The sequence below is a fragment of the Astyanax mexicanus genome, chromosome 22 (genome assembly GCF_023375975.1).
Source record: "Astyanax mexicanus isolate ESR-SI-001 chromosome 22, AstMex3_surface, whole genome shotgun sequence".
Taxonomy (NCBI): domain Eukaryota; kingdom Metazoa; phylum Chordata; class Actinopteri; order Characiformes; family Acestrorhamphidae; genus Astyanax; species Astyanax mexicanus.
The window spans coordinates 33,783,928-33,802,371 of NC_064429.1; the positions used below are offsets into that span (position 1 = coordinate 33,783,928).

The window sequence follows — 18,444 nt, forward strand, 5'->3', positions numbered from 1 at the left end:
CCTAACATTTTTTTTCCTTGATAAAGCTTGATTTATATATTGTTTACCTAATGCACTGGTTGATTTATTAATTCTTAATTCTATTTTATTTATACTATTCTGCTCTATTTCAACTCATTTGTTTCATTGGTTGAGTCATAAATGGTCTATTATTATGCAATTAATTATTATACTTTTTTTTCACTTAAATGATTTCTCCAATCAATGAACTATCAAGTTACTATTATCCAATTGATCAAAGAATCCTTACCAGCTCTCTTTTAACAAACTCATTTTCCTTAATCAGGTCATTAATCTATCAACCACAGTTTATTGTGTGTTAAGTCAACTCCTGACACGACACTATACAACAAGACAAGACACGATATGACAAGACAAGACACAACACGATTTGACAAGACACTATACAACAAGACAAGACACGATATGACAAGACAAGACACAACACGATTTGACAAGACACTATACAACAAGACAAGACACAATATGACAAGACAAGACACGACACAATATGACAAGACACTATACAACAAGACAAGACACAATATGACAAGACAAGACACAACACGATTTGACAAGACACTATACAACAAGACAAGACACGATATGACAAGACACAACACGATTTGACAAGACACTATACAACAAGACAAGACACAATATGACAAGACAAGACACAACACGATATAACAAGACACTATACAACAAGACAAGACACAATATGACAAGACAAGACACGACACGATATGACAAGACACTATACAACAAGACAAGACACAATATGACAAGACAAGACGCAACACGATATGACAAGACACTATACAACAAGACAAGACACAATATGACAAGACAAGACACGACACGATATGACAAGACACTATACAACAAGACAAGACACAATATGACAAAACAAGACACAACACGATATGACAAGACACTATACAACAAGACAAGACACAATATGACAAGACAAGACAAGACACGACACGATATGACAAGACACTATACAACAAGACAAGACACAATATGACAAGACAAGACACAACACGATATATCAAGACACTATACAACAAGACAAGACACAATATGACAAGACAAGACACAACACGATATAACAAGACACTATACAACAAGACAAGACACAATATGACAAGACACGACACGATATGACAAGACACTATACAACAAGACAAGACACAATATGACAAGACAGGACACGACACGATATGACAAGACACTATACAACAAGACAAGACACAATATGACAAAACAAGACACAACACGATATGACAAGACACTATACAACAAGACAAGACACAATATGACAAGACAAGACACAACACGATATAACAAGACACTATACAACAAGACAAGACACGATATGACAAGACACGACACGACACGATATGACAAGACACTACAACAAGACAATACACAATATGACAAGACAAGACACGACACGATATGACAAGACACTATACAACAAGACAAGACACAATATGACAAGACAAGACACGACACGATATGACAAGACACTATACAACAAGACAAGACACAATATGACAAGACAAGACACGACACGATATGACAAGACACTATACAACAAGACAAGACACAATATGACAAGACAAGACACGACACGATATGACAAGACACTATACAACAAGACAAGACAGAATATGACAAGACACGATACGACAAAACAAGACACAATATGACAAAACACGATGGGACAAGACATGATATGATAAGACACGATACATCAAGGCAACACGCGATATGACAAGACACTATATGACAAGATAAGATATGAAAGGAAAAGACAAGACACATCATGACAAGACACGATGCGACCAGACACGATACGACAAGACACGAAGCGACAAGGCAAGACACAATATGACAAGATATGATTTGAAAAGACAAGATAAAGACAAGAAATGATATGATAAGGCAAGACACAATATGACAAGACACCATTCACAATTCATTAGTTAAATGCAGGTGGTGATTCTCAAAACAAAACCAAACTTTCTCTTTAATTTTCACTCAAAAGGCTGAAGTCTTTGAAGTCGGACTCATCCGGATGCTAATTCTGCGCTACACCGTGACGAGAAGGTGCAGCCCCCCGAGAGCTCCTGCTCCGACCCTCCGGAGCTCCAGCCTGTTTAAGAAACACCCGAGCGTTCAGCTGATGTTCGTAAGCCGTTCTCTGGTTAATCCAGCACTCCAGCCTCATTTACATACGACGCCGTCACGTCTGAAGCTGTCATGTTTGCTGTTTACATCTCCCTATCGGGTCACCCGGAGGTCTGAACAGCGGCGCCGGCAGACAGGTACACCTGCCACAATTCTCCCACCACATGTTTCTCTCTGGCTAACAGATTCTCGCGTCTTCGGTTGTGTTTTTTTCTTCTCGTGAATAAGCGCCAATCGAGCGTCCTGTCTCCTCCTTAATAACTGCTGTCGCGCTCGCGTTACTGCGACAGCGCCAGGCTCGCGCCGTCACAAAGCATTGATTGCATTTAAACTACAAATTGCCAGGGTATTGAGGGAGTGTGTGTGTGTGTTTGAGTGTGTGTTTGAGTGTGTGTACGGGTGTGTATAAGTGTGTGTGTTCTGGTTCGGAGCAGGCTGAGCCCCAGGCAGCCCGAGCAGCTTCTGACGCCATTGTCTTTTTTAAAGGGAAACAATTTCAGAGCCTTCACTCGCGCTCGGCCCCTCCGTGCCTAAATTCGTCCACCTCCACAAAAGCGAGTCAATTTTTCCACTTCAAAGGGAAGAGCGGGCGAGGAACAGATAGAAAAATGGAGCGCAGCCATTTGCCGGGGCTGTGTACGGAAATAAAGCATTGTTAGAAGTCGGGACGCACGATAGAATTGTAAATGACTTTCTCCCCTGAAGACGACGGCGTGTTAAAGCAGGAGTCAGAACTCTTTCAGACGATCAGACGCACCGGCGGCAGAGAGGACCGGCACAGGAGCGAGGCCTACCGAGGCTAAACTTTTAAAACACTTCCAAAACAGAGAGTTCTGACCTTAAGCACGTCCTCGGGGTCACCACTCTCTTGCAAGGTACCGTCCCTTTCCATGGTCAAACTTGTAGCGACAACTGAGAAGCAGATAAGCTTTTAACAAAAGAACCTGACCTCAACTGCACTCTTAAAACTAACTCTTCAAGTGTTCTTAAGTCAAGTTGTCAAATCCATATCCAAGAACCGTTCTCTTCCATTGACCGGAAGGTCTTGGGGTCGTCAAACTTTTACAATATACTGCCCTGTTCCATGGTCAAACTTCTTGCGACAAGTGACAAGCAGATCTTCACCCTTAAAACAAAACTCTTCAAGTGTTCTTAAGTCAAGTTGTCAAATCCATATCTAAGAATCATGCTCTTCCATTGACTGGAATGTCTTGTGGTCACCAATCTCTTGCAACATACTGTCTGGTTCCATGGTCAAACTTGTAGCGACAAGTGACAAGCAGATTTTAATGATTTTAGCTTTTAATGTAAGAACCTCACTTTAACTGCACCCTTAAAACAAACTCTTCGAGTATCCTCAAGTAGTTCTTAAGTTGATGATTCCATATTCAAGAACCATTTTGTCCATTGACCGGAAGGTCCTGGGGTCGCCAATCTCTTACAACATACTGTCCTGTTCCATGGCCAAACTTGTAGCAACAAGTGACAAACAGATTTTAATGATTTTAGCTTTTAATGTAAGAACCTGACCTCATCTGCAGCCTTAAAACTAAACTCTTTAAGTGTCCTAAAGTAGATGATTCTATATCCAAGAACCGTTCTTGTCCATTGACCGGAAGGTCTTGGGGTCACCAATCTCTTGTAACTGATCCATGGTCACTCTCTTAAAAACAAGTTACGCACCGGAGGTGGAGGGGACCAGCACAGGAGCGAGGCCTACCAAGGCTACACTTTTAAAACACTTCTAAAACAGAGAGTTCTGACCTTTAGCACATCCTCTGGGTCACCAATCTCTTGCAATCCCTTTCAATGGTCAAACTTGTAGCAACAAGTGACAAGCAGATTTTATCGATTTTAGCTTTTAATGTAAGAACCTCACTTTAACTGCACCCTAAAAACAAACTCATCAAGTGTTCTTAAGTTATTCTTAGCCCGACAATTCCATGTCCAAAAACTGTTCTCTTACATTGCCTGTAAGATCTTGGGTCGCCAATCTCTTGCAACATACCAGCGGTGGAGGGGACCGGCACAGGAGCGAGGCCTACCGAGGCTAAACTTTTAAAACACTTCCAAAACAGAGAGTTCTGACATTTAGCACATCCTCTGGGTCACCAATTTCTTGCAAGGTACCATCCTGTTCCTTGGTCAAACTTGTAGCGACAAGTGAGTAGCAGATAAGCTTCCAACACAAGAACCTGACCTCATCTGCACCCTTAAAACTAACTCTTCAAGTGTTCTTAAGTTTAGTTGGCAATTCCAAATCCAAGACCGTTCTCTTCCATTGATCGGAAGGTCTTGGGGTCGTCAAACTTTAAAATCGTAAACTAGGTCAAATCGACGATTCTCGTCCATCGACTGCCATGTCTTGGGTCTTGGTCGCCAATCTCAAGCAATATACACAGCAAATTCTGTTTTTTGGAATAAACTCCCTGAGAGTTAATGATATCAACTAATTTTAAGCGTATATGTGTGACCATCGAATTCACGGATATATGATAGAGTTAAAGAATATCCTTTTCTAGGAGTAAAATACAGCTTTTATCTGGAGTTAATTTTACCATATACTCAACACTTCACAGTGTTAACAAATAATGCAAAATGTGTTATTAAACTAATAATATAAAAAAACATTGTAATATTTTAAAACCCTGGAACATTTGGGAGTAAAAATGACTACAAAAAGCATCATAACTGATTACAATAACAATTTCATACGCAACAAGTGTATTCCACTGTATATTTTTACATTGCATGGCTCAACTCTAATCCTGTACTGCAGTTCTCAATGCATTACCAGCACTTTATCTCATTTAACAGTGCAGAAGATGGTAACTTGCTCTTATAGCCAACAACACGTTGACTAGGGACATAACCATTAAAGGTCACCTTCCGTCGTTTTTTCTTTCATTTTAAAATGTCTAGTTGTGGTCTCTAGTATGAATGAATGACATGTGAGCCGTTTTTGTAAAAAAAAAGTGCTCAGGTGTCTCTGTATAGCTCTTTTTTAATGGACTGTTTTAGGGGTGTGTCCAAAATGACCGGATTCCAGCTTTGCTCATGAATATTCATACATGCAAACAGCATGCAAATATCTCTCCTCTGATTGGCTAGGAGCACTGAGACGCCCCTCCACCGCTCTGCCGCTCACTGCCTCCCACCTCCTAACTGATGAGCGGTGATGTTGCGTCGCTTCAGCTCCGCCTCTGGGAGTTTCTCGAGCCAAGGTGGGCTGGTCTGTGAGTTTCTGCCTACGTAGGCAGAAAGATAATTCAAAATTCACCCGTTTTTCGGAGGGGGGAGGGGGGATTTCTTTGCTTAGCTCCTGCAGACAATGGGGGCTGCAAAACAGTTTAATGTGCAGGTGTACACATTCAACTCGGAGAGACCTACTGTATTCCACAAAAAACAAGAAAAATCGGATTTTCGCGGAAGGTGAGCTTTAAATAAAATATAATGAAATACCCCATGGAAGGTAGAGCCCTGGTGGGTAAGACTACACACTGATGGTAAGCTAGGATAGGGTTGGGGGCCACGCCCATTAGAGAGTTCAGTCACGCTCCTCAACACCTTGAAATAAACTCTGAAATAAACTCAACACCACCAAAGTGTTCCCCTCAACTCAACTTGTAGTTTAAGTTGGAGAGTAAACTCACACAGTTTAACACTTTCACACATTTTTGTTTAACTTCAGATTTTTGAACTCCAGAAATTTGCTGTGTACCATCCTGTTCCATGGCCACCCTCAGTACAAGTGATTTCTACATAGAACCTTTTCGGCTAGGAGCCTAAACCAATGGAAATAAAGGTTCAGCAGCAGGTCTGAAGCTGCTGAGTTTTACTGCAGACAAAGTGTTTAACAGTTTTAGAACAGAGGATTCTGACCTTTAGCACATCCTCATCCGTCGAGCGGCAGGACACGGGGTCATCGATCTCTCGCACGGTCCCGTCCTGTTCCACGGTCACCACCTTCACCGGCAGGGACACTCGCTGACCGGTCAGAATCGCCGTGTTCAAAATCTCTGTGTCCTAATAAAGAGAGAGAGAGGGAGACATAGAGAGAGAGAGAAAGAGAGAGTAAGTTCTCAGCAAACACTTGTTATTTAAATCAATATTGCAATCATTCACAATTACAGTCAAAACATTGATAAGACATCCAAATGTAGTTGTTAAGAAATGTATATCATATAATCGTAGCTCCACCTTCCATATCAGCAAATCAGAATGACCCATGTGTGGCAGTCAGTGTTAATTTCTTTGACGAATAATTTTCGTCATAGTTTTCCTCAAAGAACCTTTTTTTTTCAAGATGAAAACGAGACGATATCTAAATAAAAACAGCATTAAAAAATAAAAACGAGACAAAATTAACTGACATTTTTTCACCAACGAATAAAAACGAGACGAAAATGTTTGGCACGGACGACATCCAATCAGAACTGACTTAGATTTTTGAAAGGTAGGGACCAGTTAGGAAGAGACCAAATCACTACTACTTTAGCGAAGGTGGAGAGGCGGGACAAGCGTGGTAGTCAACCAATCAGTACTGGTCTCTACCGCCTATGAGCTGTCATTACTTACGGGTCTCAACTGGAAGTTAACTCGACACCGTCAGCAAAGAGAGAGAAAGAAGAGACTATGTATTTCTGTTTTGACGTCACGAAAAACAAGACATTGTGTAAACCGTGTGGAGCGACTTCATCTCCGGTAAAAACACCACAAATCTTTCAGGCTTCTGCAGACCAGAGTCACACAGATCTCCATGCAGAGATCAGCGCTTTAATGCTAATTATATTTTATGAGCTGATGGTGTGTTTAACTCAACTGTGGACTAAAAGACCCCACTGCTGTTCTGTAACGTTAATGTTACTGATACAGATTAACTCACTCATTAAGATCAGATCATCTGTTTAATCCCACAGTGAGGGACAGCAGGAACAGGTCAGAAAAGAACTCAATGAAAAAAAAGATGTAGCAAAATTATAACAATAAAATACAGAAAATCCAAAAATACATACATTGCTATATTGAGAAATTAACCACCCAAAATTATTCCTTTTGAAATCCAGACGTAATAGAATTGCCTTTTTAGCAGCAGTAAGTCCAGAGAACAATAGCTTGCGTTGTATCATTGAATAGACACAAGCATGGATCCCTATTGTATTGCATTTCCAGAATTTTAGAAAACCTGGTACCACTTTAAAATAAGACTACCTTTATAAAGGGTTTATAATTTTTTTTTAGTTTACAATTAGTTTATTAACGTTACTAATTAGGTTCTAAATGCCTTATAAATCATTAATAATCAGTTATAAGACATATGTAGAAAGGGCAACAATGACCTGTTGTTTGCCAAATAGTGAACCCACAGCCATCTATATTGTTGCTCTTTCTACGTATGTGTTATAACTGATTATTAATGACTTTTAAGGCATTTACAACCTAATTAGTAACTAATTAATAAACCAATTGTAAGCCATTTATAAACCCTTTATAAAGGTAGTCTTATTTTAAGGGGATCGACCCACCAATCAGGAACTTTGCTTGCAATCGTCATCCCCAGAGTACTGATTGCTGTCACCTTTTACTCAGTATCCATTGCCACTCATTATCAATTGCACGTGAAATCCTGTTTGCGAAGCCCTTTAAGTTTGTTGACTTGTTATTGGCTCTAGAATTAGAATCTGAATCAGAAATTAAAGTAATCTGTGTATAAACACTCTAAAATAAGAGTAAACTATTATTCAATTGGGAACTAAATACCACCCATTAGCACCATGTTCTGAAAGCACCACATCTCCACTGCGACGAGCAGGACGGGCGGAACGAGGGGGAGGGGGGGGGGGTGGGTGGTGACTGGGAGAACCGGCTCCACATTCATCATATTCATTTCTCTCAGGCTTTACTGAATAAATATTTAACACTGAGACGGAGAGAGAGAGAGAGAGAATTGTCCAAAAGAAATTGACATTGTAACTTTGGGGTAAAGCAGGTAATCGCTATGAAAAAGTCTGGGAGCAGAATTTCCTCACCAGAATTCGCAGCAATACCCAACACCATTACTACCAGCCTCACCCCACCACTATCACAGGGGGGGTGGGGGTTAAATGTTGTGTGTGTTGTGTCTGACCATTTCCCAAATTACCCAGAAGTCCGCAGGGCTGAGTGTTGTGATGATACGGTGATATGATTTGATTGAGGTGATGTGCTTTATTAATTCAGTTATGTAATGATATGATGATGTAATTACTTAGTAATTATATTTATGTATGCAATTTGATGATAAGGTGTTATGGTGATGTAATTTGGCAAACTGGTACAATGGTGGTATTTGATTGTTTGATGGTATGGAGATATTGTGATTATGTGCTTTGTTAATGTATTATCTATAATAATCTTTCTCTCTCTCTCTCTCTCTCTCTCTCTCTTTTTTCAGTGAAGATGATGCCGTAGCGTTAAGCCATATTTCTCGCGGCGTTTCTCAGAGAATAGAAATAAAACTTCCGACGGATTTAACGGCGCGGCGTCGTCAGCTGACCCTCCTCGTCTGCTGGGCTGTTTCAGCAGATCTGAGCGTCTATTTCTGAGAGCTGGCTGTTACTGAGCCTGTGCTGAGTATTACAGTAATTACCGTACGGCGCGAGCGTCTGTCTGCGGCCTGTGATTGATTAGAACCTGTCTCTTAGCGGAGGCGCCGTCATGTGATCAACTCCTCCATTTAAAGTTCCTACACAATCAGCTGAAGGCATCTCCTCATCTCTATATCTCTATATCTCCCCACAGAACTGAAACCAACCCCTGAGACGTTAACCCTTCGTTCCTCTTTCAGGTCTTATAACACAGTAATTATATCAGACAGACACATGCCCTGATCTCTTTTACTCCAGAAGACATACGGCTGCTCAAAAATAGAATCATTTAAAATGTAAAAGGAAGCAGAATTGTTCTATTTTCCTGGAACTGATCATGTTTTGCTCAAAATTTTACCAAGCGCCTGTTTTTTTTTTTTTATTATTATTTTTGAATGTATAGACTTTAAATATATATATATTCACACCTAAGATATATTTTCAAAAATGGCTAGAGTTAGACTAGAGTGTTTATAATGAGTTGAAAGCATATTGAAGAATATTGATGATATAAAGTAAATTACATGGCTTATTAATTATTACTTTGATAAAATACATGGAGAAACAGCATCAGGCGGATTTATTTTATTTTTCTTGATAATCAATAATCACACCTCTAGGATACATGTAGATACTAAAAACCTGACACTCAGAGCAGACTATGCCTTTCAGTATTTTAATCAGGAAACACAAAGAAAACTACTGTATATACAAAAATGTAAACTTTTTTTTTAGTCTAAAAAAATAAAAATGTTTAGTGCAAAATAACTACTTAGTAAAAATGTTCAAGTAAAAAAAAAAAAAAAACTAAAACTACATAAAGTAGTGCGCACAGCATACCTAGCTTTAGTTTGAGTAAAACGGGTAGTTTCACCCTTTTTCTGTGGACACTTTTGAGCCTTTATTTACTGATATTATTTGGTTTGAAACATCATATAAATATGTTTGAAGCACTAAAGGTAAATAATATTGGTTGGGGAAGGAGATTTTTCACTGTTTTAGGTGTTTTTCTCAATGGGTTTCTTGTAGATTTAGCTTTAGCGCACTGGGATGTGATCAGTATTTTTTAGAAAGATTAAGCTCCGCCCTTTCTAACCATCTATGGATTATGTTTATGAGTGAAGGGATTCCTGAGTAATTAAGATGAGAACACAAGGTGAGATTCTGGTGCCAAATTAGATAGAAAGAAGATAGAAAGAGAGAGAAAGAGAGGGATGGACAGAAGGAGGAGTGAGACGGAGAGTGAGACGTTAATTTGGCCTCAGGGGAGCTGACACTGAGCACAATAGATGCAGAGAGAGAGCGAGACACTGTCCTGTAACAGACTGAAGACCAGACTGCACGAACAGACCCAGCAGATTTTACTCTGTTACAAATAGAACCAGCAAGTTCTTCAAGCCCCGCCCACCCATACGACCACAGGCTATCTTCCTGAAAAAAGCAGCACTAATCAGTTTCTCTGGTTTTGCCATTTATAGGTATATATTTGAGTAAAATGAATTTTTGTTTTATTCTATAAACTACAGACAACATTTCTCTCAAATTCCAAATAAAAATATTGTCTTTTAAAGCATTTATTTACAGAAAATGAGAAAAAGATATCGAGCTTTCAGACCTCAAATAGTCATATTCATAAAGTTTTAAGAGTTCAGAAATACAAATACAATATTTGGTGGAATAACCCTGGTAGTTTTTAACCACAGTTTTTTTATGCATCTTGGCATCATGTTTTCTCCTCCACCAGTCTTACACACTGCTTTTGGATAACTTTATGCTGCTTTACTCCTCGTGCAAAAATTCAAGCAGTTCAGCTTGGTTTGATAATCAGCTTGTGATCATCCATCTTCCTCTTGATTATATTCCAGAGGTTTTTAATTTGGCATGAAAAGTTTCGTTGTTGTTTTATTCTATAAACTACAGACAACATTTCTCCCAAATTCCAAATAAAAATATTGTCATTTAGAGCATTTATTTGCAGAAAATAAGAAATATCTGAAATAACAAAAAAAGATGCAGAGCTTTCAGACCTCAAATAATGCAAAGAAAACAACAAGTTCATATTCATAAAGTTTTAAGAGTTCAGAAATACAAATACAGTATTTGGTGGAATTAGTTTTCATGCATCTTGGCATCATGTTCTCCTCCACCAGTCTTACACACTGCTTTTGGATAACTTTATGCTGCTTTACTCCTGGTGCAAAAATTCAAGCAGTTCAGCTTGGTTTGATAATCAGCTTGTGATCATCCATCTTCCTCTTGATTATATTCCAGAGCTTTTCAATTTGGTAAAATCAAAAGAAACCCATCATTTTTAAGTGGTCTCTTATTTTTTTTCACATATAGTAAATACATCCCAATAGAGGGCAGCAGCCTGTGGAGAATGACTACACACTAATGGTGCAAATCGGTCGTCATCTCACGCCTCGACTACTGCAATGCCCTGCTAACTGGCCTCCCGGCCTGTGTAGTAAAACCACTCCAGATGATCCAGAACGCAGCAGCACGTCTGGTCTTCAACCAGCCAAAACGGGCACATGTCACCCCGCTGCTCATTGAGCTCCATTGGCTACCAGTTGATGCTCGCATCAAATTCAAAGCTCTTACAATCGCCTACAAGGTGATGTCAGAACAGGCTCCTTCCTACCTGCACTCGCTCCTGAAGGCTTACGCTACCTCCCGGCCGCTGCACTCCTCCAATGAACGTCGCCTCGTTTTGCCAAACATTCACACAAAGCAATCCAGACTGTTCTCATACAGAGTTCCCCAATGGTGGAACAAACTACCTTCCACTACCAGATCAGGAGAATCTCTCGCTATCTTTAAGAGACTCCTGAAGACAGAGCTCTTCAAAGAGCACTTACTCTCCTAACACCTCTAACACACTAACTACTTCTAACCTCATTTCCTTCTTCCCCTCCTTCACTCCTCTATCCTATTATTCCCCTTTGACCTCCTTTTATCCCTATCCAAAGATGTTTTACCCTTAAACTTATTTTACATTGTACTTGACTATTAAAACCCCTGCCGAACTGCTTTGTAGACCCCGTTTAACTGAAGAGCCAGAGTAGATGGTTTGGCCTCCACTAGGGTTCAACTAAAATGTGCATTTTTTTAAAATAATTTAACAGGTTTTAATAATTTAATAGTGTTTGCTATAATTTATGGTGAAGTTTAATATTTTTTGTTTAGCTGAATAAAAAAAATCTGTAACACTTTATAATAACTTTCACTAATATACCATGAACCCCTTAAGAGGACAGGATTTTTATCAATTGTCTGCCTGACATTTCACCCCTAAATCTTGAGAATTTCTATTCAAGCATTACATAATAAGCTTTCATGTTTTAATAAGGAATGTTACTGAAAATCATAATTGTAATTTTAATAGAAAGTATAGAAAAATAGTCAAGTAAATCTGCTAATGTCAAAATATAATGAATAAAATCGTAAAATTAGGCTTTTTGAACTTCCTTTTGAAATCAATACAAATCCTGAATACAAATCAAACAGTTTATGTTCTCCAAACCTTTAGTTTTGTTATGTTTGTCCAGTTTTTACATCTATTTTCAAACCTGCAGAACCCAAATTCTTAATTGGTTGATTTCTGCTACTGACCCGGAATTATTAAGTGGAATATAAAGAAAACAGGCAGCTTCTCCGAATGTCCCATAAAAATGTCAAATGCATCAATTTTTTTAGAATGTAAATAAGTTATTTTACTGCAAAAAAAAAGAGTTTTCTATCACCTACACCTGTAGCTCATACACGGGTCAAGGCATATTAACAGGTTAACTAATAATTAATGTTTTTTTTTATATATATTTTTTTTTTTACATTTTAAGGAATTAAAAAGTTGCTATCACATTTGTAAATACTAATAAACGCATTGATTGCAACATGAACTGTAATTGATAAACATTTGCGCGGTTTAAAATTGTATTTACTAGCAATTCACACTCACTCAGCATCCTGAACCCCCCCACTAATAAAGTACTGAAACTCTGCACTACAATGCACAAAGTACTGGTCCCTTCCAAACGGACTTGCACTACACACCAAATACCTGCACTATTAATATACTTGCACTGTCAATACGCACTTTAATTCCACTTAATTAAACTGTGAACTTTAAGGACTTACGCACCCATTCACTTTACCAGCCTTAAGCTATATACCATATACCGTATTTGCACTACTGTTATTTACTATTTTTACTGTCATTCCATCTCAATCACCATCAATATTGCACTATTGTCTTACGTATGTTTATTGTGTCTTGCTGTATTGAACATATAGTGTCTCCCACTCTTTTATATTATAATTATATATCTATTTTTACTTATTTACTTATATTTATATATCTATTCCTCCCCCACACCACTGCACCTTGTTTTTGTCTCATGTACTGTATGTCTATTTGTGTCCCTGCTGCATTGTACACAGTGTCTCCCATTCTCCTTTATTATATCTATTTTCTGTACTTGCTGTAAAATTGGGAAGGAGAGTAACGTAATTTCAATTCTCTGTTTGTCCTGTACATATGCAGTATTCACAATAAAACTACTTGACTTGACTTAATGTTCAAATTCTGATGAGCTTATGAATGATTTGCTAATATTTTAGTATAAATATCCATGCTGATAAATAAGTGTCACTTGTGAGCATTTGTTAATATATTTAAATTCTGATTAACTACTGCTTTGTTCACATCTGCTGATCATTAGTTAAAAATATGTTAATGAAAGGTCACACTTTAAAGTCATTATATTTAAAGTTGTTTATTTTTCATTACTTTGTCGTATTGTGCAGTGTTATTTTTAATACAAGCAAGTTTAATAAATACACATTATGCAAGTATGATGACTAGGCTGTAACTGCGTGCCTAGTTTTAAAGCAATTAGTGTATTATAATACAGATTAACTGTAGATTATGTCACTGCATAAAGGCACCATAAGGCGTGCTCACGCTGTGCTACACAATCCAGGCCTCAGGACACAGTAAATACAGTAAATACTCCGCAGGACACAAGATTCACGCTGTGCTACAATACACAAACACACAACTATACACACACACTACAGGACACGTTCCAGATACATCACACACACACACACACATAGAGCACAGACAATACACTGCTATAACTATACACTATACACTATAGACCCGGTGTTTCTTCATGTGTATCCAAATGCACTGCAGGAAATGAGCACAGCTCAGAGGGGAATAAAAGAAAAAAAAATAACAGAGTTTGCACGCTAACAGGATTACGTAACGCAGCGTTATACCTCAGAGCTCCTGCCGAACGGCTCTGCCGGTGCGTATGTGTGGCAGTGTGATGTTGTTCCACTACAATATTCTGGTTTGTTGGGACTTTATTTTGAAAGTTGTTCTGAATTGTCAGTTGCTGGAGCACTTGATCTAATTAGCTAAAGAAAAAAAAAACATTTATATAGATAAATAGAGTTTAATTCACTTATATGTAGTGAATAAATCATTTACAAATGTCTAATTAAGGCTTTATTAAGCAAATAATCAGACATAATTAATCGCCTAATTTGTGTTCCTTAAAATAAAGTGTTACAGAGCACGCCTGATAACTCGAGCCTGTCTGTCCTGTGCATTTTACTACAGAGGCTGGAGCAATATAGTATAACTAGAGTATAATTAGAGTATTACTTGAGTATAAGTGAACTTATGGCCAATCAGAGCAATACTACAGTATAACTAGAGTATTATTAGAGTATAACTTGAGTAGAAGTGAACTTATGGCCAATCAGAGCATTATAAGAGTATAACTAGACTATTATTAGAGTATAACTTGAGTATTATTAGAGTATAACTTGAGTATAAGTAAACTTAAGGCCAATCAGAGCATTACTAGAGTATAACTAGAATATTATTAGAGTATAACTTGAATATAAGTAAACTTAAGGCCAATCAGAGCATTACTAGAGTATAACTAGAGTATTATTAGAGTATAATTTGAGTATAAGTGAACTTATGGCCAATCAGAGCATTATAAGAGTATAACTAAAATATTATTATAGTATAATTTGAGTATAAGTGAACGTATAGCCAATCAAAACATTACTAGAGTATAACTAGAGTATTATTAGAGTATAACTTGAGTATAAGTAAACTTAAGGCCAATCAGAGCATTACTAGAGTATAACTAGAATATTATTAGAGTATAATTTGAGTATAAGTGAACGTATAGCCAATCAAAACATTACTAGAGTATAACTAGAGTATTATTAGAGTATAACTTGAGTATAAGTAAACTTACAGCCAATCAGAGCATTACTAGAGTATAACTAAAATATTATTATAGTATAACTTGAATATAAGTAAACTTAAGGCCAATCAGAGCATTACTAGAGTATAACTAGACTATTATTAGAGTATAACTTGAGTATAAGTAAACTTACAGCCAATCAGAGCATTACTAGAGTATAACTAAAATATTATTAGAGTATAACTTGAATATAAGTAAACTTAAGGCCAATCAGAGCATTACTAGAGTATAACTAGACTATTATTAGAGTATAACTTGAGTATTATTAGAGTATAATCTGTGTATAAGTGAACTTTTGGCCTATCAGAGCATTACTAGAGTAAAACTAGAATATTATTAGAGTATAACTTGAGTATTCTTAGAGTATAATTTGAGTATAAATGAACTTATGGCCAATCAGAGCATTACTAGAGTATAACTATATTATTATTAGAGTATAACTTGAGTATAAGTGAAGGTTTACTGGAGTAAACGTGAATAAAAGTATTATATAACGCAGCGCAGGAGTAACGCGGTTACACACACACACAGTCCAAAACATGCTGCGCCAAAATAAACCAACTTTTTATTGAGAGAATATAAAAACGAGAGGTCTCGTTGAATTTTGCGATAGCGCCACACTCCAGCACGATAAACCCCAAACACAGGGATCATCTCCAAACCACGACTTCCCACTCTTCTCTACACTTCCCCTCTTCTGACTCGCAATTTAGATACTGAAAGAGCTATCCGACTCCCTCTCTCTCTCTTTTGCTCTGTTTTTTTTCTCTTTCTTTTTCTCTTTCTATCTCTCGCGCGCTTGTGCACTCGTCTCGCCATAGACGCTCTCACTCAAAACACACACACACAACTACACTCTTCACAGTCAAGAGACACAGCTGCAGCTCCCTGTCTCTCTCTCTTTCTCCATCTATCTCTCTCGCCCACTCCATCCTGAATAAAGGCAAATTAATATCCATGACGTCATATCGCTAATCTCTTTAGAGCCATTCTGCTAATAAATTTCACACTCCTCCGGCACGAGGAGGCCGAGAGAAAGCGCGCTGCCTTCATTCCGGCGCGAGGTGGCCGCAATTTCACAGCCCGTATTTCATGCCTGTCCCGTTCCATTATTAATACACTTCGTCAAATACAGGAGGACACTGTGGAATCTTCAGAAGTGAACGTGTGCAGAGAGCAGTCACCAATACGCCGAGCGAGCGCCGGGCGGGCGGGTCACCGTACTGTTTACCTCACACTGTCTGCAAAAAAGACCAGTTTAGGCTTTTTTACAGTCGAATCTCTACTTCATACCGCATCCAACGCTGTAGCTTTACACTGTTCTCACACTGGCAGGTGATAGATCACCAACATCACCACAAAGTTTTACTCTTGTGATTGAGTTTGTTGTCTGGAGTATAACTAGTTTGTCCCCACCAACCAGAGTATAACTGTATTATAACTGGAGGAGTAAAAGAATAACAGGAGTGTAGATATGGCCAATCAGAGTACAACTGGTGTATAACTGGAGTGTAACTGGAGTATAAGTGAAGCAAAACTGTGGTGTAGATCTCACCCTCCATTATCCTCCTTACATACTACACACTCTACACTGCACACTACACTACTACACTCTCACACACACTCTCACACACTCTCACACACACTCTCACACACATCTGTATAACTGGTCACCACTGTCCTGGACAAAAAAGCTGTGCCAGGCTAAAAGCAGGCTGTAGCCAAACCTTCAGGGACTGACGAGAGCTGACGAGAGTCGAGGAGAGTTGGCGAGAGACGGCAGGGGAAGGCGCGAGAGTCGGCGCACGTGCGGGAGAGCGAGAGAGACACTGTGAGATTGCTGTTTTAAAACCAGAGATAAAAAATGAATGACGTTGAATAAAGAGTGGAATTAGGATGCGCGGCTCGGCCGCTTGGGGCGAGGCAGACTCCGCAGAGTCGCTGCATCAGAATAATTGCTCTTGTTTGTGAGACAAATTCCTGTAATTAGATTAACGGGATCTAAACGCAGATAGTGGTGAACGACAGTGCGAGAGCGCGAGAGGAGAGAAAGGCGCAGAACCACCCAAGCAGCAGCGCGAGCTTCTCCTTTTTCCGCCTCACAATTGCGTAACTTGGTATATGTGCCGTCGCCTATTATGTTACTTGTAGAGCTGTCTCACTGCGGCGGGTTTGGGGAGTGGTACAGTGGATTGCGAGAGTGCAAGAGGGTTTGGGGAGTGATACAGTGGGCTGATATAGTGGATTGTGTGAGTGCGAGAGGGTTTGGCGAGTGATGCAGTGGATTGTGAGAGTGTGAGTGGGTTTAGAGAGTGATACAGTGGATTGTGAGAGTGTGAGTGGGTTTAGAGAGTGATACAGTGGATTGTGAGAGTGTGAGTGGGTTTAGAGAGTGATGCAGTGGATTGTGAGAGTGTGAGTGGGTTTAGAGAGTGATACAGTGGATTGTGAGAGTGTGAGTGGGTTTAGAGAGTGATGCAGTGGATTGTGAGAGTGCGAGAGGGTTTAGAGAGTGATACAGTGGATTGTGAGAGTGTGAGAGGGTTTGGGGAGTGATACAGTGGGCTGTGAGAGTGTGAGTGGATTTGAAGAGTGATACAGTGGGCTGATACAGTGGATTGTAAGAGTGTGAGTGGGTTTTGGGAGTGATATACTGGATTGCGAGAGTGTGGGTGGGTTTGGGGAGTGATACAGCAGGGCTATGAGAGTGTGGGTGGGTTTGGGGAGTGATACAGCAGGGCTATGAGAGTGTGGGTGGGTTTGGGGAGTGATACAGTGGGCTGTGAGAGTGTGAGTGGGTTGTTTTCCTAGCCATGTGCTCTGTAGCACATGGCCCTGTTTTATTGGTCTCTTGTTTCTGCCCAAGAACTTCTTTTTCACACCTTTTTCACACAATATTGTGGCAAAGACTACTCAACAAAGTTTTGATGGAACTGGCACTCATCAGGATACAGTATAGAGTACACAGTATAGCACAGTGTCAGTTAGTAATCTAATACTTTCAGTACTACTAGTTTTTCTTATCTGAACTCCTTTTTCACACCTATAAAAACATGTTCTAATCCTAATATTGTGGCAACAACATCTCAACAAAGTTTTGATAGAACTGGCACTCATCAGGACCAATTAACTTCTGTTGGAACTTCTACAGGAATAAGATAATCAGTTGAATGCACACCTCTATAAAAAATAAGAGACCACTTAAAAATGATGAGTTTCTTTGATTTTTCCAAATTGAAATCCTCTGGAATATAGTCAAGAGGAAGATGGATGATCACAAACCATCAAACCACCAAACTGAACTGCTTGAATTTTTGCAC

At 39.0% G+C, this 18,444-nt stretch overlaps 1 protein-coding gene across 1 annotated transcript in view; it reads right to left on the minus strand.

The window, feature by feature from the left end:
* si:dkey-215k6.1 (transmembrane protein 132C) overlaps positions 1-18,444 on the minus strand; it is a 320,457-nt gene that overhangs the window by 32,731 nt on the left and 269,282 nt on the right. Inside the window, exon 6 of the mRNA XM_049470573.1 lies at positions 6,082-6,225. Coding sequence (XP_049326530.1) covers positions 6,082-6,225 — 144 coding nt within the window. The remainder of the gene's footprint in view (positions 1-6,081; positions 6,226-18,444) is intronic.